At 31.9% G+C, this 24802-nt stretch overlaps 2 protein-coding genes across 2 annotated transcripts; both read left to right on the plus strand.

Annotated features, from left to right (window-relative positions):
- Positions 1 to 490: 490 nt before the first annotated feature.
- Positions 491 to 1214, plus strand: LOC122319249. The gene is made up of 2 exons (XM_043137230.1): positions 491 to 678; positions 756 to 1214. Exons 1-2 carry the CDS (start codon positions 575 to 577, stop codon positions 1123 to 1125), a joined length of 474 nt encoding a protein of 157 aa, XP_042993164.1. The 5' UTR covers positions 491 to 574; the 3' UTR covers positions 1126 to 1214.
- Positions 1215 to 19804: 18590 nt separating this feature from the next.
- LOC122318182 (probable indole-3-pyruvate monooxygenase YUCCA4) lies at positions 19805 to 22461 on the plus strand. The gene is made up of 4 exons (XM_043135369.1): positions 19805 to 20901; positions 21056 to 21304; positions 21414 to 21536; positions 22016 to 22461. The coding sequence occupies exons 1-4, from the start codon at positions 20266 to 20268 to the stop codon at positions 22238 to 22240; spliced, it is 1233 nt and encodes a 410-aa protein (XP_042991303.1). The 5' UTR covers positions 19805 to 20265; the 3' UTR covers positions 22241 to 22461.
- Positions 22462 to 24802: the final 2341 nt, after the last annotated feature.

A 24802-nucleotide genomic window follows, 5' to 3' on the forward strand; every position in this document is an offset into this window, starting at 1 on the left:
TACAAAATTTTAATTTGTTATATTGCCCATCAAGACCATGCACTCAAACGCAATATACATGCCTACACTTTCTTTATATTGTAATTAAAAAATAATATTATATACTACATTCTTATCTTATTTTCATTTTATTAAATAATATATGATTCACTTATTATTATTAGATAATAAAAATATATATAATAAATAATTATTTAAGGATGACAATTGTATCACATTATAATTAATAGAATAACAATATAATATATAGAATTTCTACAATTAAAACCCATTAAAGTCAATTATAAAAAATAATAACTTCTCTCGCATTTTTCCTTTTCCCATAACTTGGGAGTTGGTAGAGCAAGACGGCACGCAACGAAGCCGCGTCTTTGAATGAGGCATGAGGGGTCCAGAGTCCAGACTCCTAACTCCACGTGTTTCTCGTCTCCTGCAGTCATCCGACCAACCACGAAACACCACCGTCTTTTTCTTCCTTAATTTGCGCAAAAACACTGCATACTAGTTTATAATCTCCTCTCCCTAGCTCCTACAACCTTGAAAGCAAAAGGGGGAAGGAAGAGAAAGAGAGATCATGGCCTTTGCAACGAGTTGCTGCCTCCATCTCCCTCCTACAGCAGCAATCCCTCCTTCAAAACCTTCTCTCACTCCAAAAGCAAATCATCAAGTTGCATGCAGGTAACTCAAACTAGGAAGCATTTTGATATTTACTCTACCAACTTTTTAGTTGTTTAATATCTGTATGTATTACGCAGGAAGAAGAATGAAGAATCATGGAGAAACCGATGCATTATAGGCATGGCTTCCATGATAATTGGATTGGAAATAAGCAGCAACTTAACGATCATTGACGAAACCCATTTTGCCACTAATATTGCCAAAGAAAACATGTCGACCTTGCAGCTCGCAGTAGACTCAAACGGTCAGAAAGTCGCAAGATGGAGCGATAAGCGAAGTTGCCCCGCTTGGCAAGAGAATTCCCTGGAGACCATCGTGCCGGAGAACCTCCCCAGGCCGTCGGTTCGCCGGAGATGGGAGGCTGTTGGGCATGATTCGAAGACTGCACCGCCGGTTAAAGTGATCGTCAAAACTACCAATAGAAGCAACTACTGCTTTTCTCTGTAATAAAAATTACAACGTTTCCCGGCCACGATATACATATTAATTTGTTTGTACGTTATGAACATGAATAATGATTTGAAATGATGGGTGAAGTTGTGATTGTCGTATAATTATTTTAAAGAAAAAATAAATAAATATAATAATAAATTTTATTATTTTTTAAAATAATTATCGAAATTTGTATACTTTATAATTACATATAATATTACTATTTGTAAAAATTTCCCATAGATAATTTTTTATTTGGTAAAAATGTAAACTTCCCTTTAAAATAAAAATGTAAACTTCGCTCAATCTTTTATTTGGTAAAAATGTAAACTTCCCTTTAAAATAAAAAATTATTTTTTATTAATAAAACTTACTTTTTTTTACAAAGAACAAACTTGCGAGTTCGTATATTTTAAACTTGAGTCATGTTAGACTACTCTTCAGTAATGACAGCTGGACATGTCGATTAATACAATCTTCACTTTTTATTTTTTTATCTTTTCGTTTTTTATATTTTTTTAACATATTTAAATATTTTTAAATGTTAATATTGTTACATTAAAAATTACTTCTTTAATTATTAAATAAAATAATTAAAATAAACTATAAATAAATAAGCAGTCAGATGGGACAAATCTAAGTAAAATAGTAACATTTTCCTTTAAACTTATATTTAACATTACTCTTAAAATAAATAATAATTTCACAAAAACCCAATATAGAACATCAAATTCCCTCTCAACGGTAATATAGATATCGTAACTGAGATATATTTCTTGAAAGATCATAATCACTTTTGCCCTTTTTATTTTATTTATCAGAGTCTAGTCTATAGATTTTTCAATAGCCATCGACTCGACTTTTCTAATAGGGACATAGATTTCTACAGGTCGGGAACGGTGGCTCGAAGAAGTAGTCAAAAGTTTGGCGGACTACAACGTTGGAGGTTTCAAATGGAAGCCCGGTAGCGATGTGACTTTTCTGTTGAAAATGGGCCAATTTTGGGCACGCAACGATGGGCCTGCATTACAGAAGGGGGTTCATTCAATGCTGTCCAGGATTTTCCTGAGCTGTGGCTTTTGTGAAGTTGGGCAGGTCGGCCCATAATGATATTTCGGCAACAATAAAATCACTAGCAGTAAAAGTTCATAAAAATAAAACTAAAAATTTTATGTACAATTATTTTTATATATTCTTTTACATACTCTATTAATATAATTAATTACATTACTTTTTTAATATAAAATAAATATTTTAACTAATCACATTAATGAAATATATAAATAGTATGCAAAAGTTAATATATTTAATATAACTCAAATAAAATTAAGTGTAAAGTATAGTGTATGGAGATAATGAATAGAAAAGCTCTTCTTGTATAAACTCTGGTTTAAGTTCTTGGTTTTTTACCCGTTTAATTTTAGTGTTAATTTTGCAATTTTTAAATACACAAGAAAAAGGTCATAAACCGTTGGAAATGAAGGAGAGAGCTACTCTTGAAAATGGTTAATTCTTGAGTAAAGTTATATACCATCATGAATTGCGTAAGTATTACACATTATTTTTTTTAAAAAGTAAAATTTATTATTAAAAAAATAATTTTCTTATATATATCTCATATTTACTCATATTTTAAAAAATAAAAATTTTATATACAGTAATTTTTATATATTTTTTTATACGCTCTATTAATATGATTAGTTGTGTATTAAAAAAATTAATACAATAAATTATATTAATAAAATATATATATAAGTAATTATATATAATAAAAAAATACGTGACACTTGACCAACTTGTGACTGTAAATTAATCGGGAAGTATCAACTTTGAACATGTGGGAGTATCTTAAAAGATCAAGACTTTTGTTTCCGCGTGAGAGATCAGATCCTAGTTGGTACGAACCATTGAGAAACAATAGGTAGCTAGGTAGGAAATGATACAAGGGAATATGAAAAAGTATGATATTTTACAGTAAATGCAAAAAATAAATAAATAAAATAAAATAAAATAAAAATTAAAAAGCAAAAGGAGAGAAAGAAAGAAAGAAAGGAAGGGCAAACCAATGTTTCCATCGGGACATTTTGACAGTTTTTGAACAAGTGGCGACATGTTTCTCTCAAAGAAGCACTAATTGTAGAGACATTGCAGCTATGGATCTATTCTACAATTGGCACAAACTAGGTGATAATATCATTGCTCTTAATATAGAGTCACTTTTATGCCTTCTGTTTCCTTTGTATCCTCTCTCTCTCTCTCTCTCTCTCTCTCTCTCCCCTCTGGTAGGTTTTGCTACTTGAATCTGCCTGTCCAGTTTAGTATGGACCTGAAAGTGAATGCGCCACTGTGGACACCTAAGAAACACATCATTATATCTACCTACATTAGAGTCTCAGACAGCATGCGATGGTACTATTTATGTATATAATAGTATTGCCGTTATATTGCCTTTGTTATATCCCTCACTTTATCTCATTAAAATATATTATCTTGTGATTTGTTAAAAATAATATATTTAAAATAAAATGACATCTAAAAACACAATAAAAAATACTAAAACTCGTAGATTTAAATAGTAAAATGAAATAAATAATTTTAGATAAAAGTTATAAGTTAAATAAAATTTTATTTTTTAATATTATTATTATTTTAAAATATAAAAAAATTAAATTATTTATTATATTTTATGTAAAAATTCGATAAAATTATAATGATAATTAAAATAGAATATTTTCATTTTTCAGATAACAAAATATCTTTACCTCTTTTATATTAATATTTTTAATTTTTTTTAATAAACTACGTGACATCATCACACCAAGAGGATAAAGTGCGATATAACTCAAACAACGTAATAACATTTCTTATATGTGTATATATATAATCATGTCAAACTTCTAGAACAAGAGTACACAAATACTTTGATATATACAAGAAAAATAGAGTTTTGCAATCAATTTATTTTAACAAAAAGATTATTAATAATCATTTTTATTGCAATAAATTGATCGTAAAAGTCTATTTTTCTTATAGAATTCGTTACAATTGCTACAACCTAAAAAATTATTTAAAAAAAATTGAAATAGAATCAACCAACTAATTGCTATGATTTTGGTATTTTTGATGGGTTGAGAAATAAGAAAGAAATTTTTGTGAAGAAGATCAATGAAATGACTTCAAATATTATGAATTATTTGTATTTAATGGAGTAACACAATAATTCGGTCCCACGTTAGAAGAACATGCATTGTTGCAACTTGTTGTGAGAAAGTAATTCAACTTTCAATAATTGAATAATTGAAAGAAGAAGTTGAACCGGCCGATTTCATTATTGCGTGAGACTGCTGAACAGTACTAATGGGAAATGGTTATTAGAAGCTGGTTAATTGGTTGATGTGTCATTTGTGATCTTGGTATGACATGATATAAGGGTACGTGTGTGCATTTTCGGGACATTTAACTTCAATTATTTTAAAAGAAAGAAATAATACAAGCTTTTCTGTCTTGGTTGGAGATCATGCCTTGGGTGGAGATGGATAAGCTACGGGTGTTAAAGATTATATAATAGAGATCATGCATTGAGTTTATAGAGGGCTTTGTAATTCCATTACCAAACTTTCACGTAAACAAAGCTTAAAAAATATTAAACCCTTCTCAAAGTTGGCAATGATCGAATTTGTTGTTCAGTCTTTTATAATAGGACGTCTGGAACAATTAATTGTTCTTCTCTTGCATGTATATATATATATAGGCGATTTGAATATGTCTGCAGAAGCTGATGTATAAACACACGTTTTTCTCTGGGGATGCAATTAATTAAACCCTGTCCGACGACGATCAACTTCCCACAATAAGCCTAGCACAGTGATGAAAGCAAAGTTTTGAAATCCGTTCTGGAGACCATTTCGGTTGAGGCACTGAAACGAAATATTTCAGTACCGGTACGTTTCGGTATACCGTTTCGGGATTAATTATATATTATATATAAATATTTATATGTATATATAAACTAACAATTAATAAAATAAATACATATATATATGTAAGTGTGTAATATGTATATGTGTATATATATAGAAGAATTAAATATTTATAAAATGAATATATATTGAAAAAATTCACAAACTTGACTTAAGACACAAAAATAAAGGAAAAAAATTAAAAAATAGACAGATTATTAAAAGTAACAATAATTCTAGTACACGGAAAATGGTATTTGAATTCTAAAAGTACAATTTTATTAATTATTTTTCAACTTATTTACAATAGAGTTTTTTTTTTTTTGGACCGAAATTATTATTTCGGCCGGAATATCGGAATTCCGGCCGAAATTGACCGGAACGGCCAGAATTTGACCCGGAACGGAATAGATACCTATCCCATTCCGGTCACTGTTCCGACACGAAAAATTCCAATCATTCCGATTGAAACAGAACGAATTTTAAAACTTTGGATGAAAGTACTTTTTACTGTGTATATAGTGATCGAGATTCGATTATATATATGCCAATCTTGTCATGCATCTGAGTTTCTTACGATCGTACTTAAGTTTTTTTTGTTTTCTTCCCGTGCATGATCTTGATCTGTAACTTGTCCTCAACAAGAACACCCATAAAAGAAATCATAATAATACTTCCATATGTATATATATTATGCAGAGTGCATGCTTCCTCTTAAAGCAATTAATGATCGTCGCAACAATGATATACTGATGATGAACAGAAGGAAAGATCTAGAGAGAGATTCTCTTCTCGGACAAGTGGCACGGCTGGCCCCCCAAACACCAAGAAAGAAAGCGACAGTCGTGATATAGTTTCATTCTCAAATTCATCTTAATTAATGTCAGTTCATTTCGTTTAATTATTATAATTTTTTTAAAATTTTAATATAAAATATTATAAATAATTTAATTTTTTTTTTAAATTTTAAAATAATAATAATAATATTTTTTTTTATTTTTAATTTTTATTTCAATCTAATTCATCCCAATTTAGTATCTAAATCTAATAGAATTGTGAAATCATTTGACGACAAAATTAATGTGAAATTAGAGTGGGTGCATATCCCCACTAACGAGGAAAGCTGCTGCAGAATAGTTTAGCTTTACTTTAGCTCAGCTTGTATCGATCATGGGCTAAGAACAATCATGCAGAGACTAGAGCTGGGTAGCATGAGCTTTGAATCATCAATATCCCATTGAAGAGTATATTGCCTGTTTCCCATATGCTAAGCTGACAAATCAGTCTCCCCTTTTCCATCCAAAAAATATTCTTCTGTATCAGATGGTGGGGTCTGATTGTTCTGGAATCGCATATGGCCGCCGACATGATCACTTTCAGGAATACTTGCATTATTACAAAAAACCCTTTTCTGAAGTTCAACCTATATTCTACTTTCTCTTCTCCGAATCATTTTCCTTGAGAATATCCCGAAACTAGTTGTGGAACACATAAATTTAGAATCAATAGGGATCTAACAGATTTCCATTTTCCTTGTCGGTAGGCTTTTTATTATCATTACTTAATAATATTATTGCATCATGGAATGTCTCATCTTGGGCCACAGACAACTCTTGCATGGGCTTTCTATAAATGTTTTTTTTTTTTCCTTTAAATTATATATATGCTGTGATAATTTGTTTTTTTATTTATTTATTTTTTGAAATGAAACTTATATTTCATTAACTTATCAAGTGTTTACATGAGCCAAATTGGCTGAAAAGTCTACACTTTCCACCACATCATCTGGACTTAATACAGCTTCTTTGGCAAGATTATGGACATAAACATTGCCACATCTTTTGACATGTGAGACCCTCCAACTAGTTAAGGATACAAGCCTATGTTTTATATCACTAAGGATCATTCCCACCCTATCCCATCTATCTATTTGTTTATCTATTCCTTGTACAATGGTTAGAGAGTCCCCTTCCAATATAACTGATCTGCAATCCATTTCATAAGCCATATCTGCTGCATATAGACCACCCATACTTTCAACTAGTAGAGGATCCATTAGACATGGTTTTGACAGCTTTTTGGTAGCTAGAATACTGCCTGTATGATCACGAGCCACTAGCCCAGAACCTGCTCTTCCCCTATCTTCATTCAGACTTGCATCCCAATTGATTTTGGTTACTCCTATTGGTGGAGGTTGCCATCTGTTCTGTATCTGTGCATTCCTTCCATGTTGTTTCATTTGTTTTTGCTGAAGCACTTTATATTCTTCTAATGTTTTCCTTGATTGCTTGACTAATGCATTAGGATGAGTAAAGGCATTTTCAAATACAAACTGAGTTCTTCTATGCCATATGTTCCTTGCTATTATTACAAACTTTTCCAAAGAATCTTGATCATAATGTGACATTAGTGCTTCGACTAATTCTCTAAAGTTTGCATACCTGAATGAACATTTTTGTAGGCCCGATTGTGTTTGACTCCACACATCCATTGCTGAAGAACAATTCCATAAGGCATGTGCCACACTTTCCTCCTCTGATTTGCATATTGGACATTTAGAAGATTCAACAATTTGTTTCTTGGCCAGGTTCACTCTTGTGGGTAGAGATTCAAGACATGCTCTCCACATGAAGTGTTTTGCTGCATTTGGTATGTTTAAATTCCAGCAGTTTGTCCAAGCTTCATTCTGAGAGTGAGATGTTGATGATTGGCCTGCACTTGTATTTTCCAACTCCATTTGATAATGATAGGCACTTTTCACATTGAAATTTTCATTCTTTGTTCCTAGCCACATTAATCTGTCCTCTGCACCATAGGAGCTGATTGGTATCTTAACTATTGTTGCAGCCTCATTTTCTTCAAATATCTCCTTGATCAATACATGATTCCATTCTTTGCCTGACTGTTTCATAAGTGTTACTACTTTAGCCTCCCTTGACAGCACCTGGTTTATAGATTGAACCTTGTATGATGATGGAGTAGGAAGCCATCTATGTTGCCAAATGTTTGCGCTCTTTCCATTTCCAATCCTCCATACCAAGCCCTTTTCAATTAGATTTCTAGCTGAGCAAATGCTTCTCCAAATGAATGATGGTCTGGACCCTATTTTTGCTTGCAAGAAATCTGTTTTTTTTAAATATTTCTCTTTGAGGACTTGTGATGCCAATGACATAGGTTGTTGTATAATCCTCCATGCTTGTTTTGCTAGCAAGGCAGTATTAAAGCATTCAAAGTCTCGAAATCCCAGTCCTCCCTTGGCTTTTGTTTTTCCCATTTGGTTCCATGATACCCAATGTGTTTTCCTTTCCATTTGATGCTGGCCCCACCAGAAATTTCTCATGATCTTGTTCAACTCTTGGAGAAGATGCTTAGGTAGTTTAAAAACCCCCATGCAATAGGTTGGTAAAGCTTGAATGATGGCCTTGAGTAATATCTCTTTTCCAGCTTGTGATAGGAGTTTGTTTTTCCAGTTGCTTACTCGACCCCTTACTCTATCTATTATTCCCTTAAAAGCCTGATACTTTGACTTGCCTATAAAAGTAGGTAGGCCAAGGTACTTTTCATGACTTTGAGTAGCTCTAAGGCCTGCCATATCAAGGATGTGATCTTTTGTCCTCTTCTTTGTATTTGCACTGAAAAAAATAGAAGTTTTTGCCTTGTTAAGTTTCTGACCCGACCCTTGTTCATATAAATCCAGCAAATCTAGCATTCTTGCCCATTCAAATGCATTGGCACGACAAAATAATAAGCTGTCATCAGCAAAGAATAAGTGATTGATGCTTAATCTACTCCTTCCAAATTGAAAACCATGAATTTGCGTTGAAACTTCAGCTTGATTCAGTAGTGAGCTCAATGCTTCTGCTACCAGGATAAAAAGATAGGGAGATAAAGGATCTCCCTGTCTTATTCCCCTAGTATTTTGAAACCAAGATTGTTGGGCTCCATTAATGATAAGAGAGTAAGACACAGTTGAGATGCATCTCATTATCAAACCAATCCACCTTGAGGTGAAACCGAGTTTATACATAGCAGCTTCTAAAAATTGCCACTCCACCCTATCATAAGCTTTGCTCATATCAAGTTTCAATGACATGTATCCCTGCTTCCTTTTTCCTTCAGTTCTCATAGCATGCATGGCCTCAAAGGCCACAATAACATTATCCATTATTAACCTGCCAGGTACAAATGCACTTTGGGTTGGGGATATGATTTGTGGCAATATGGTTTTCAATCTATTGGCTAGGACTTTAGAGACAATTTTGTATATGACATTGCATAAAGAAATTGGTCTGAATTCAGTAACAGATAGGGGGGTTTTAACCTTAGGGATCAAAACTATATAGGTCTCATTAATACATTTCAAATCCCCTTCATTGTTTAGAATATCCAATACAGCTCTAGTTATATCTTCTCCTACTATCTCCAACTGATTTTGATAGAACACAGCAGAAAATCCATCAGGTCCTGGAGAACCTAAGGGATTCATTTGAAATAATGTTGTCCTTACCTCAAGTCCAGTAAACTCCTGATTCAAGTGTCTGTTCATGTGGTCATCAACTTTCTTTTCTAAAAACTGCAAACACTCCTGGATCTTGTCAGGTTGGGAAGTTGAAAACAGCTCCCTGTAGTAATTCTCAAAGGTTGCTGCAATATCCTCCCGGGTGCAAGCTTCAGTTCCATCTTCTCTCACAATTTGCTGAATTTCATTATTTTTTCTTCTCTGGTTTGCAGTTCTGTGAAAGAATTTTGTATTTCTATCTCCATCTTTGAGCCATGCTTGTTTTGCTCTTTGTTTCCATTTTGCATTTTCTGCTTCCAAGAGGGCTTCTATTTCCTTTTGCTCTTGTTTAACTGCTGCTGTCATAGTGCCCATATTTGAGTTCTGCATCTTGTTCAGTTTGTTCATTTTCTCCTGAGTTTGTCTCCATGGCTTGTCAATAGAATGTTTTTTCCAATTCAATAAAGACTCCTTACATTTTTGAAGCTTTTCATGTATACCCCTCATATAAGATCCCTGCCATGGCAAGTGTTGATTCCAACTCGAGTTGATAGTTTCCTTGCAATGTTCATTAAGTTCCCAGCTGGATTCATATCTGAATATCTTGTTTCTGTCTCCTCTGTCACTTCTTCTTCTTTGCATTCCTTCTCCCATGTTGAATATAATGGGACAGTGGTCAGAAGCTTGTGTTGGTAGAACAGAAATCCAGTTGTCAGAGAAATGGTTGATCCAAGTTGAATTTGCTAGTACTCTATCCAGCCTTTCCTTTATAAACTGAGTACCCTCCCTTCCATTATTCCATGTAAATTTTGTTCCCTGATATCCTAGATCACTTAGTTCACAGAATTCCAATGTTTCTCTAAATATTTCCATTTGTTGATAGGACCTTGGAGCTACTCCTTGTTTTTCATGTTGGTGTAACACCTCATTAAAATCCCCAAAGCAAATCCAATCATTATCATTAGTGGGTTTAAGCATTTTCAGCAACTGCCATGTATTATTTCTCTGTGATGTTGAGGGGTGTCCATAGAAGCCAGTTATTTGTATGCAGTCTTGAAATTCATTCCTTTTATAAGCCAAAGAGATGTGCTTTTGTGAATAAGTTTCTAAATAAATCTCCTCAGGGCTATTCCAAATAAAGGCAAGACCTCCACTAAATCCTCTACTGTCCACTACATAGCTTCTGTCATAATCGAAAGAATTTCTAACTTCTTCTACTCTCTTTCTCCCACACTTGGTTTCTATTAGAAAGATGACCTTTGGCTTTTTATTCTTCACCCAAAAGTGAAGTTCCTGAACTGTATGAGGGTTGCCAAGCCCTCTACAGTTCCAGCTAAGAACCATCATTGCTGTTGGTGGAGCTGCACTGCAGCCTCCACCAACCTAGGGTCAACCCCATCTAGTTTCATATCCTCAACTGTTTTTTGTTTCTTACTATGCTCCATATCTTCTCTTCTACTATCTCCTTCTCTCTTTTTTTGGCTAATGTTCACATTTTCAGAAATTAAAAGTGCTTTTCTATTTGCTTCTCTTGTTCTTCTTTTCCAAGTGTTGCCTTTTGTTTTGGTCCCTTCCAATTCCCTTTTAACTGTCTTGAATTCCACTGACTCCTCTTGATGACTATTTATGACAGGTTGGTTCGAGTCTACGGTTAATGAACTGTGTTCCTTTGTTGTCCTGTTTTCTGCTATTTCCATCTTGCTTTCTTTTCCATCTTTGTTTTTATCTTCTAACTCTACGTTTATTCTTAATTTCCCCTTCTCTTCTACAGGTATATTACTCACACCAGGCACAGAATTCTTGCCTTCTATATCCATACTGTCCCAAAACTCAGCAACTAGTGGATTTTTGTTTTTTCCTTGTTTCTCTTTTGTATTTTTCTGTTCTGTAGATATTTTCTTTTCTTCTAATCTAATATCTTCAATCTTGAACCTCCTTTCCTCTGTTATATTTGTCTCTTTGTTCTGGTCCTTTTCAACTGAGTCTCCATACTTTCTGCAGTCAAATATATTAGTATTTAGTGGTTGAGCTCGAAGCCATGGTCCAAATTGTTGGATCTTTTCTCCATCTCCCCTCTGGTCAGTTATCTGTCTGGTGCATCTAGTCCCTTTATGAAAAAGAATTCCACAATGGAAACAAAATGATTGCAGTCTCTCATACTTAAAGTAGATCCAGTATTTTTTTCCTTCAAATTCCAGCCATCTCCCTCTCAGTAAAGGTTTATGGATGTTTATAGCAATTCTGGCTCTTAAACACTTACCCCATGCTAATCCATCTGAATCTGCATCGACCCTTATCACATGACCAATTCCTGCTCCAAATTGATTTCCCATATCTTCATTCATGGCTGCTAGTGGCATATTGTGAAATTGTATCCAAAATGGTTCATATCTGAACTGAATGGTATTTAGAGCAGCAACTTCATCTATTTCTTGCAGTGTTAATAGATTTCTATCAAAAAATCAAGGTCTCCCACTTAGTACTTTCTCTTTATCAGCTATATGTTGGAATTCAATTAAGAATTTCTGATCTCCCAACTCTTTAAACCTCACCCATCCTTTCAGCTTCCATATTAAGGTCATAGTTTTCCTAAAGGCTTCATTATTCAGCCCTTTCTCAGATAGGATCTTACTTGCTATGCAGTGTTGGCCACGTATGCCATAATTCTGTGTTTGAACAGCATGATAGATTGAATTTTCTTCGCTGGTTAGATTCAAGTTTTCCCAATGTTTTGATAACTCTTCCTCTATCAACGCCATCAATTTCTGTAGCTTTGTTCTTTGATTCTGAAAAACTTACACTCTCAACACAAGAGACTCAGTCCTTAGCTTGAAACAAAGATATTTTGTTCAAGCAAGAATACACCGCCTTACTTTTTCTCTAGAGAAAAGAAGGACTCAACATAATCCTCGATCTAACATTCCTCTATTCAATTTGTTTTTTTATGAGAAGTCTTATAGCTACTAAAAGATTTTATAAAAATAAATTTATAAATTAATATGATTTCATACGATACGTTAAATTTAATTTATAATAAAAATAATTTTATAATCTAATATAATACATCAAATCACGTCAATTTATATTTATATTTTTATAAGATCTCTTTATATTTATCTTTTTAGATAGGGTACAGTTAAATTGTACCATAGACTCGAGTTATGAATAATAGAATCATGTTCCATTTATAGCTACTTACATAACCGGAAAGTGAAAAAAGGCTTATTGAGTTACATTTGAGAACAAGTGGGAGTATTTAACGGTTAGGAAAATGGCAATATTAATTTTTCTCTCTTAAAATACCAATCATAGGTTATTGTCTCTTAATATTAATTCAGTAGACTTCACAGTACCCAATTTTAAGGATTCCATAGGAATCTTCAACTAAGAAATTGGTGATTGTTATTGAAGACAAAAGTCAAATCCCCATGCCAATGATGACATCACCTTGTGAAGATAATACGTACGAAATCCATGTAATTAAAGAAGACAATCAAAAGCATGAATGTCAGAACGCATGCATGGAGGAGTCAATAGAAAGGCTTGAGGCCGTTGGATCGGCTACAGATTGCGTTTCTACACCTTTTAAGGAGAATCTGACGCCTCAGAGTCAAGCATATATATTATAGGGCCGGCCCTGGACCTTGGAAGTGCCAACCCCGATATTATGATTAGGAAAAGTTCCGGAATAGCGATAAGAATTTTAAGTTGGAGTTTAAAATATTAATTTTAATAATGTTATTGTATTTAAATTTAAATAAATTGTATTAAAATTTAAAAAAATTAAATTATTTATTATATTTTTTATAAAAATTTAAAAAATATATTATAATAAGATAAAAATTTTAAGTTTAAAATAAAAATTTTAAATTTTCAAACTGTCCTTAACTTCAATCAAAATCTCTCTAAAAAATAAAATCAGTAAGACGTGGCAAGCAGGGAGGAGTAACGGTGGGCTTTAAAAATTCTCCTTTATTTTGATATTTTATCTCGTTTTATTATTATAATTTTTAAAAAATTTTAAAATAATAATAATATTAAAAAATATTTTATTAAATTTTTAATTTATTTTTAAAATTATTTCATCTCATTTTATTATCTAAACTGCAGTTAAATTTAATTTTTCACTTTTAAAAACAAATTATGAAATTTTGTTCGATGATCAATAAATAAAACTCAACCAAAAACCATCAACGCACAATGAATTAGGCTGATTTTAATGGAACATTAAAAAAAACAAATTGTGACATCAATAATCTCGATTAACTACTTTTTAATTGGTTAATTAATTCAATTTAAGAATGATAGATGGACAGCATATATAATAATAATTGTGATAAAATTTAGCCAGTAATTGTTGTTGTTTATTATATATATAGCTAGCTAGTGATTGTTGCTGAAAACGAGAGGAATGAGATGTGGGCTCGATGACCGGGTCCCAAAGGGTATTTTTCATCTTGGCCCCAATGGTCCCACGTTCGGAGGAAATTGGCATTTTAATTGCATGCAAATCTATAAATTACACACACACACATATATACATATATATATATATATATGGAGAGAGAGAGAGAGAGAGAGAGAGAGAGAGAGAGAGAGAGAGAGAGAGAGAGAGAGATGCGTTATGCAGCTTGTGAAAGTGTATATGTTCGGTGGGATTTCCAAAAGTTGGACATCCATATTTGTCCTGGAATTTAGATACCATTTTCGATCGAATTGATTCTATTATATATCAGTGTCGAACATTTGGTGGGATGTGTAGATGGGATGACATATTCCGGAGGATTTGATGTTGGGTTGGCAAAGTTTCAACTATAAAGGGAAAATTTGCAAAAGAGAAAAGAAAAAGGCATCGCTTGTTGTCTTGTAAATTATATATATTGTTATCATTTGCTAGACAAGATAGAATATTATGCCCAGGTTCAGATTTTTGTCCTTCCAGGACTCGTGCATGGCATGAGGGCTAGCAGCTTTCGAAGTACTCCCTGCCAGCTCCATCGGTGTCTTGATCTTAATTAATTGTGATTATAATTTAAAAAATCAAAATATTAGAAAAGTATTTCACTATTTTTAATGTGTCTTAGATTTATTAATTTTTTTAAAAGGGACTGTGTATGACTTACATACTTTAAAATTATATAAATTATTTTATTTATTTTTAGATAAAAAGGACCTGTGACGTTATATATATATAAAATATTAATTTTGATGATAAGACACATTTCGTTTAACGACATGCATGTAGATACATCTCTAATTCAGATTTGAAGTCAATTTTAAAAAAATGCCACCTAAACAGAATACAAACTTCACCCGACATTGATTTAGTTAGAAGCGACATACATTAAATAATAATAATGCGAAATTGAAATAAATAAAGAGTAATGTTATATATAGTTATGGAGTGTATAAATATCATGCAATCTTTTAAAAAAAGAATAAAGTTTAATATTAAAAAATTAATATTTTTTTATGTAAATTTTGTATTTAAAATGATTATATGGTACTTGCATACTCACGACTATAATTATTATTTATCATATATAAAATATATACTAAAAACATATATATGATCGATAGAGGAGGTAACATATATAACAGCTGGAATTGGCTCCAGCTAATTTAATTAAACATGGAGAATGATCCTTTAAGAACATATTCCATGCATGAAATCCTAACCCTAGATCTTGTTTCTAGATGTTTTTTATATCAGGTTTAACTATATATATATATATACTAGATGAGAGTAACGTGCAAAGCACGTTTGTCTAATTTTATAAAATGATTATTTGTAAAAAATAATATATATTTTATAAAAATTATTGATGTCACTTAATAATTTAAGGCATATTGGAGAAAATAAAAAAATTAGTTCAAAGTATCATATAATCCAATATATGTTTATAACATCTATAATTTTAGCAAAGATGTATACAAAAAATTTAATAAAAGTCTAACGCAAATGGTAGTTCAAAATATGTGTCGTTTGATGTTTGTATTATAATTCATCAATTTATGTCATCCTGTAGACAATCAATAGAGACAACATTGAAATTCTTATTTTGCTGTTGGTTGAGTCGATCAGGGACAACATAAAGTTAAAACATAATCTTTTTATAAAATTTGTGGTATAATATTTTCTATATATAGCATATATATAAATCATAAAATATATTTTGAAATTGTTGGCCGAATTTACTCTTTCTTGATTAGCTCAAGGATCACGGCTTTTGTCACGTGCCTATCATAGCAAACCCACGTATGGAATATGACTTAGCGGAAGCTACGTCCTACTACCATGGAAAAAAAAACACTTTGATTAAACACACTTGTATTATATATTATATGAGATTTTTAAATTTGGAATACTCAATAATCTGAGTTAATGAAACGTATAATACACGTATATTATACTTAGGGATTCACGTTTTATGCACCTAATACACGTGTATATGTTAAGGAGAAAGAGAAAAATATAATAACTAATCTTTAATTACTTATTATTATATAAACTATTAAGTATTATAATTATTGAGATTAATAAATCATATAACAACATTGAATGTTATCTTTCTTAACATTTATGTCTTCATTTTATGTGCTAAACCATTAAAACAAACGGTGTTAACTTTAACGAAAAAACAAGAAAAACCGTTAAAATAAGATTTTCCGTTTCATACACACTTTTTATATATAGAAGATATAAGCATGCATGCAGCAAGGGCCCTTAGATTCGCATATGATCAGAACACTCTCATTTATGGAGGTCGTTGGATCTTATATTAATTAATTTATTAATGGTTGACCCGCCCTTTAACTTTGTTCTTCTTGTCGTTTCTATGTCGCGTGATCTATGGAAGATCAAGTACAATGATATCCCCAATATATTTCCATAGATATTTATAGGCGGCTGAGGCTTTAGATATAATTAAAACAATAGCCCATGCTTTTCTTTTCTTTTTAGAATTTAGGCATTAAATTGAGTTGAATTTAGTTAAAATAAAATTTTTTTTTAAAAGTTAAAATAAAAATTATATAAAATATTATTATAATATTATTTTTTAATAATAATAATATTTTAAAATTTTAAAAAATTAAATTATTTATTAAATTTTGTATTAAAAGTTAAAAAATTATAATAATTAGATAAGATGAATTAAAATAAATTGAGAAGAATTGAAGAACTAAACGTAATCTTAGAGCACTCTCACTAGATTATCCATATTAAAAAAAAAATCTCACTCTTTAACTATTAAATAGAAAAATTACTTGCATCCAATAATCTATAATCAAATTTATTAACTTTTAATTACATTAAATATAAAGTTAAAATCAAATTTAATAGTTAGGTAGAGGAAGCAAATGCTTATTTTATTATTTTTCTTTTAACTTTCCCTCTCTCCTCTTGTGCCTACCCCTCTCCACTACTCTCCCCTTATCACTGCAAGTGTATCTGCGTTGCTCGTGCATATATTTATATATAATTTGTGATTAAATGAAAATAAAAAAAATATAATTTTTTAATTTATAATTTAATTAAAATATGATTACAAATTAATATATAATAAATAGAATAGTAAAATATGATATAATAAAATAAATTTATAATTAAATAATTTTTTAATTATTTATTACTATATAATAAATAAATAGATAATTTAATGTATTTGATGTGAATAGTTAAAGTTAAATTTATCTTATATTGTTTTATTATTATATAATAAAAAAAACTATTCCGATATAAAGACTTACGTAAATGAAATAATCAAAATCTAAATTTATCTTACGTTCATCAAAATTATTATTTACATATGCATAATCTATTAACAATGTTCTTACAAATCAACAAAACCCAGTATATATATGGTACGTACGTACATACACTGAATGCGCTCCCTTCGATTTGTTTTTGATCGGTTTCAAAACGTCTTCGCTTCATGCATCCTCTCTGCATTACGATCGAGTGATATGCAATCTTACACGTAGCCCCAATGCTCATTTCTTCATCTGGTTGCCGCTAAAATATATATACACATATATATATATATATATATATATATATATATGTAAGAGAGGAAATTAAGCTTTGCTTTGAATATGACTTGTCCAAAATGCTTAGAGAGAGAGAGAGAGAGATAGAGCTAACATATAGTAATATTAATGCAGAGCGAGCAGTAATCAGTAAGAGTCGACACTTAATGCAGTACATGTAGAGTCGAAGGTTTTAATTCGATCTGTGGCCGTCTAGATAACGTTAAATCTTAATGAAGCAGTCGTGTAATTTTTGTCTTGTCGAGTGAGTCAATAGACGCATTTGACTCTGAAATTGGCCTGAGAGATTCAAATTGATCAGGTCCAGTAAGTAAGCCTTGTCGGGTTCGTTGTTTCCTGTATATCTAGATCGTGGTATATATGTAAGATAGATACCTTTCAGTACTAGCGCTTTCACGCTATAGGGTTTTGAAGGTTAAAGGAGCTTGTTGGAGTTAGAAAAATATCTATTTATTATTGACAAATCAATCAGAGATACGTTGCTGCATGCTTCACATGTAAATCTACTATTCATATAAAAATTAATCTATTTTATTTTTATTTTTAACAAATTTAGATTCCAATAGTCTCGAAAGGATGAATAAAATCGACCATAGGGCTAGCAGGAATATTGAGAATTTGATTTGGGAACCTTGGATCCCTCCGTGTGCTTATGGATTAACCATTTTAATTGGTCGTTTTGTGTTGAGAATTTTCCAACCTAATTTAGAGGCCAAAGCTTGATTTGTGTTTCCCATCTTAATTTCTAAAACCCCAAACAATTCTTTTGGTTTACAACTAGACCAGACAATAATTTTAGGGTTTTTTTGGTTGGCATAGGCATAAATACTATACATACATTAAAAGATTTGTTAGGTACAGATTTTAAATAGACAAGTCACGTACATATCTTTAATAATCAGAGACATACGTAGAGAGGTCTTAACAATGTTGAGAGAATCAATAATGTTCAATTCTGATTCCACTTCAATTGAAGCTATAACAGCCTTGAGAGCTTGTATTTACTATTGTGAATTTGGACTTGACCAAGTGCTATTGGAAGGAGATGCTAAGATTGTAATTGATGCAGCGAATAACCCACGAGAGAATTTCACACAATATAGACATATTGTGGAGAAAATTAAGCATGTTTTAACTGGTATAGATACTTGACAGATCTGCTATGTTAAGATTACTGCTAATCAAGTTGTACATGTTCTTGTAAAAAATGTTTTATTATATAGTTCTAAGTGTATAGATCTAGGATTTGTACTTAATTGTATTAATGAGATTGTATTGTTTAATTTGATTATTTAATAAAGAAAATTGATGCGTTTTTCCTGTAAAACAAAAAAAAAAAAAATCCTTTTTTCCACTTTTTCACAATGAGATCTTTTTTTATTTTTAAAACAAAAGAATCGTGCGCAAGTTGTTACAAATCATTACTCATATTTAAAAACCAGTACGACATCTTTAGTTCAAGTGCATGACCACATCATTCAATTAACAGGACTGAGATAATTAACAGAAAGACAAAAGTACTTGCAAAAGCTAGAAGTACATAAATATAATATCCATGTTTTACGTTACATTCATACGTAAATAATGACGATAATACTAATTTGCCATTGATTGTCCCGAATATTTGTCCTCGTGAAGCTTTTCTCGAAGACTATTAATTATTTGCACGAGGCTAATATAAGGGCTACGTATTAGGTAGTTTTGAAATATTGGTGTCGTATATCATTAAAAGTAAAATATTTTAACGATAAATTTATAAATTAATGTCTTGATGTATATATAGATTATAAAGTTATTTTTATTATAAATTATATCTAACGTATGTTATAATATTACGTTATTTTGTATAATTTTTTTTTTAAATTTTATGTATAATCACTTTTATATATTTCTTACGTACTCTATTAATGTGATTAATTACGTTATTTTTAATATAAAAGAATTATTTTAATTAATTATATTAATAGAATTTATAAAAAATATATATATAAATGAGTATAAGTAAGATAACTCTTTTTAATAATTCAAAGGAGGAGAGTAATGACAATTTTTTATTTATTTATAATGGACTAATTCCAGCACATGATGCGGATGTATTAGTTTTTGTTTTGGTTAAATTGTTTTCCTTTTTTTTATTTTTTTCTGTTTTTGGGTAAACTCAAGTATTTATTGTACCTTCTCAATACCCGTTGCCTCCCGAACTCCCAGCAACCAGGCATCATACACCCCGCAGAGAAGCTGTGAAGAAAAGGCCTTGAGAACCAAATCCTTTTCTTTCCTAATAACCTTCACGCGTCCATTACAGCACAACTCTCTCTTTACTCTCCCCCAGATTTTCTCTCTCCACTTCTTCCCTCTCATAAAAAACTCTGTTTCTCTTTCTGTTTCATCTGATGCATTTAAAACCCTGAGGTCCCCAGACCACACCCCTGATTCGCTTCTCCTCCTCGAGTACTCTTCCTTCGAAGTACTCAGTACTTTCCTCTTTTGCTTCACTCCACTCCTCCCCTCTCGTTTGCTTCATCAGGCGTGACATAGTCAAGAAAACAGGGCAAGTAGAAAGAAGAGGAGAAAAAAACACAGGATTCTCTTATTTTCTTTCCCGTTCTTTGCTTTCTTCTTTCACTTTTCTTGGGATTTTCCTTCATGGATTCTTGCACTGATAAAGAAGAAAAACCAGCAAAGTTTGTGTGGGTTAATGGCCCTATCATCGTAGGCGCTGGACCATCCGGTCTAGCAGCCTCTGCTTGCCTCTCCGAACACGGAGTTCCTTCTGTGATTCTCGAGCGAAGCAACTGTATTGCTTCTCTCTGGCAGCAAAAAACCTATGACCGTCTCAAACTACACCTTCCCAAGCAGTTTTGCGTCCTCCCATTACTAGGTTTCCCAGAACATTTTCCCAAGTACCCAACAAAGGATCAGTTTATCTCATACTTGGAGTCCTATGCTGCCCACTTCTCAATCCAGCCCAGGTTCAATCAGTCCGTACAGAGCGCAGAGTTCGATTCCAGTTGTGGGTTTTGGAAGGTTCGGACCCAGGACTTGGAGTACATTTCCCGGTGGTTCATCGTCGCCACCGGCGAGAATGCCGAGCCGGTGATACCGGAAATTGCCGGTATTGGGCGGTTCCACGGGCCCATTGTTCATACTAGTGCGTATAAATCCGGCTCCGATTTCGCAGGCCAGAGGGTTCTGGTCGTTGGTTGTGGCAATTCCGGCATGGAAGTTAGCTTGGACCTTTCCAGGCATGGTGCTGTTCCTCATATGGTTGTCAGAAATACGGTGAGTTATTTTCTATAAGATCCTATTTCATAGATATAATTTCAGTTTTGACATAGGAGTTCTGTTACTTAATATTTTGTTACTTAATATAAAATATATTCAAAAAAGCATTTAGATTTTTTGCTTATTTTGTTCAGTGATGTTGATGAAACAGGTGCATGTTCTACCTCGAGAAATGTTTGGCTTCTCTACATTTGGCATAGTGATGGAACTTCTCAAATGGTTTCCTTTGAGGCTTGTGGACAAACTCCTCCTGCTTGTCGCCAACTTAACAATTGGAAACACAGGCCAATTAGGCATCCATCGGCCTAAAACAGGTCCGATCGAGCTAAAAAATTTCACCGGGAAGACCCCAGTCCTTGATGTTGGAGCACTATCGCAGATTAAATCCGGTAAAATAAAGGTAAATACCCATAAACTTGTTTTCTCTGCCTATATGCATTTGGTTTCCGTATGCCTTTTAGCTGATTTTTTTATTTTTTATTTTCCTATTCTTTGGGGAATGGTTTCAGGTGATGGAAGGTGTGAAGGAGATAACCAGAAATGGAGCCAAGTTTATGAATGGACAAGAAAAGCAGTTCGATTCTATAGTCTTGGCAACTGGCTACAAAAGCAATGTGCCTACTTGGCTCAAGGTAAAGCATGACCTATTGTTCAGCTCTATTTATTTTTAGTTTTAGTTCTATCGCGTTATGAATCACCTATCGCTTTCAGTGGACTCATGCACAGAGGGCAAATGACTACAAATCTCTTCTTTTCTCCATGCAAAAAGGAATAAAATCACAACCTTGGTTCTGCTTGGGTCATTTCAGCAGTACCCTTTGTTATACGCCATCTTTTTATTCTATGGTTTTCTTCCACTCTTTTTTTGAAACTAGTATCTTCATAGTTAAGAGGAACAATTCCCTGTTCTTTTTTAGAATTTTCACCATTCATTGGTTGTAGTTCTGAGAAAATAATGTAAATATGGTTTGTGCATAGATACTGCAGTGGCTTTAGCTCGGGGTTACTACAGAAGTCTAGTAAGCTCGGGGTTACTACAAAAGTCTAGTATATTGTGTTCAATTTTCTCTCTCTCTCTTTAATGGTGTACTAATTTCATTTTGAAACACAGGGCTCTGATTTCTTCACAAAAGATGGTATGCCCAAAACGCCCTTTCCTAACGGTTGGAAGGGACAGAACGGGTTGTATACAGTTGGGTTCACGAGAAGGGGTCTCCTCGGAACGGCCTCTGACGCCATCAAACTTGCCAAAGACATTGCTGACCAGTGGAGGACAGATCAAGACTGTAGAACGTACTCTAATATTGTCCTTGTTAAAAATTGTACCAAAAAATAAACTGTAAAAAAAAAAAAAAAAAGGATGCGAGAAATTAGGTTATTTCCAGGGGATAAAAGGTTTTCAAATGGGATACTTTTTCTTCTCTTCACAAGGACCTGTAAATGTGTCAATTTTGCTGGGCCGGCGCCGGGTGTAAATCTCCTTCTCCTTTCACGATCTTTCTTTGGTTTGTTTGTACAAATGCAGTTTTATCAATAGAATGCCTTTTAGTTCCATAAGTGAATATTTGTCAACGTTCGGGCTGTTCAGTTTTCAATGAACCAGTTCTCTGTTCAAAATATAGTCTGAAAACATGATAGATGCAATCGTCAATGTCCAAGTAAAAAGTCGATAAATACAATATAGATATATAAAAACAAATTAATTTCTTAATAATAAATTTTATTCTTTTTTAAAATAATTGTACAAGCCATTATTTAATTTCAAAAATTTTAATTAAATTGTGGAATTATTGATATTTTGCAATAAATTATTTCCAAAAATAATATGTTAAAAAATAAAGTATAGAGAACAGGAAAATATAAGAACAGCCCAATTTTGATTGCCAAATGAGTGTAATTCCATGGTATGTTTTTAAAGAGAAAATTTAATTACAAGTATAATTATATATTAATATATACACCAATTTAATATTATTAGTTAAAAATTAAATTTTATTAAAAATAATAATAATTTAAATTTTAAATATAAAAAAATTAATATTTATATATAAATTAATGCGTAATTTTATTTATATATAAATTAATGCCTCTTCCATCAACGTTCTTAAAATAATATTTGAAATTTTATATTAGGTGCCATCTTCTTGCTCACTGTGCCGGCTGCAGCTTTCCAGCAAAGCAGCACATCAGTCATCGAATCACCTCTCCCGGCCAAACGTAACTTCCATGCTTCAAAACTCGTATATATGTTACGAAAAAGTCTAAACTTTTTTTTTATCGTAGGAATCATATTTATTTATCTATTTGGGATTTATATTTAATATTAATTTAAATTATGATACATTGATATTGATTTTTCTGTTGAGAGTTTTTGTAACATTTTAATTGAAGGTTCAAAACATATTATTTCTATTTTAAAATGATTAATTAATAATATAATTGAAATTTTATTAAAATTTTATAAATAATAAAAATTTTTTATTCTATATTAATAGGTTATCATATACACTACTTACCATTATTCTTATCATATAGAATATAATAATTTTATCCAAAATATTTACCGATTTTATTTGAACTTCTATACTAACTTTTATGTATATATATATATATAATTTTTTTAGATTTTGAAAAATATTATTCAAAGCTTGTTTGTTGAAATAAAAATTAAATTATTTACACGAAAGTTTGATACAACAGTTAGCATAAAAAAGGATTCGTATTTTTATTAATTAATTACTATGATTAATATGGAATACATATAATATATGAACACGGACGGTATAACCATAATTTTTTAAATTTACCAAAGTCAATTTTCCTATCTTCCTGATCAAACAAATAAACTACATAGATAGAAAACCATTAATTTTCCTAAAAAGTCATGTTTAGCAAATTAAAACTCGACGAATACGAACTAAAGTACGTACATTCCTTTGATTAATTTTACAACAATTTAATAATATATTATAAATTTATTTTTATAAAAATATTTATTTTATCTTCCTACATTTAATAAAGCCTGGCCGGCACGTCAATCAGCTGTACGTGACCATCACGAATGGTTGATTTTTCGACAACTTAGTGACGAACGAATATTAATGACAGAGATTATAAAGTCAAAATTTGCGGTGAAAATTAAAGAATCACAACAATCGCATGAGGTAATTAATTTGAATGAGCATTCTGACTCACCTATGATACAGTCTTCTCAGTAGGGTTTCTGAATGCATGCATGCGACATGTTGCGGTTTTATTGATGAGTAGGTGGTTGCGTACTAGGTCATGTACGGCCTTTTCTGGACTTTGTAATATAATATATATATATATATATATGAGAATTGTTTTTCTCTTTGACTGTGAGCAGGTTGATCCGAAGACCTCATCGTCAAAAACAAAAGTGTGCCAGAAAAAGGGTTACCGGGAGCACGAACGAGAAAAGTAGAAAACCAGAGTTGATAATATTAATGGATCGAGTTTAGTTTGAAGATCGCTTTTTATATAGCTAGCACAATACAAAACGATCAAAGTTGAACTTCAATGAATGATACTAGGTAAGCTAAAAGGCCATTTTTGTGGTTTGTTCCTCCATGTTTACGCTGATCTGCCTTTTTGTCCATATCGGGAAATGGAAAGGCATGTGTCCTTCTTGGGCAAGCGACGCCATGCATAGATCTAACCCGCCTTTATGCCCCTGTAAAGTTGCTTAAGAATACTTCCCGCTTTTACATCAATCCGCGAGCATGACGCACAGTGCATGTCAACGTCTTAATTTGTAGCAATTTACTCTCTCTCTCTCTCTCTGATAATTGAGACAATGATGGGGCTCTGACTCCGTCTCTTCCATAGAGAGACGATTGTACGAAAATCTCAGAAACGGATTGACATCTCCGTTTCA

The sequence above is a fragment of the Carya illinoinensis genome, chromosome 8 (assembly GCF_018687715.1).
Source record: "Carya illinoinensis cultivar Pawnee chromosome 8, C.illinoinensisPawnee_v1, whole genome shotgun sequence".
NCBI lineage: Eukaryota > Viridiplantae > Streptophyta > Magnoliopsida > Fagales > Juglandaceae > Carya > Carya illinoinensis.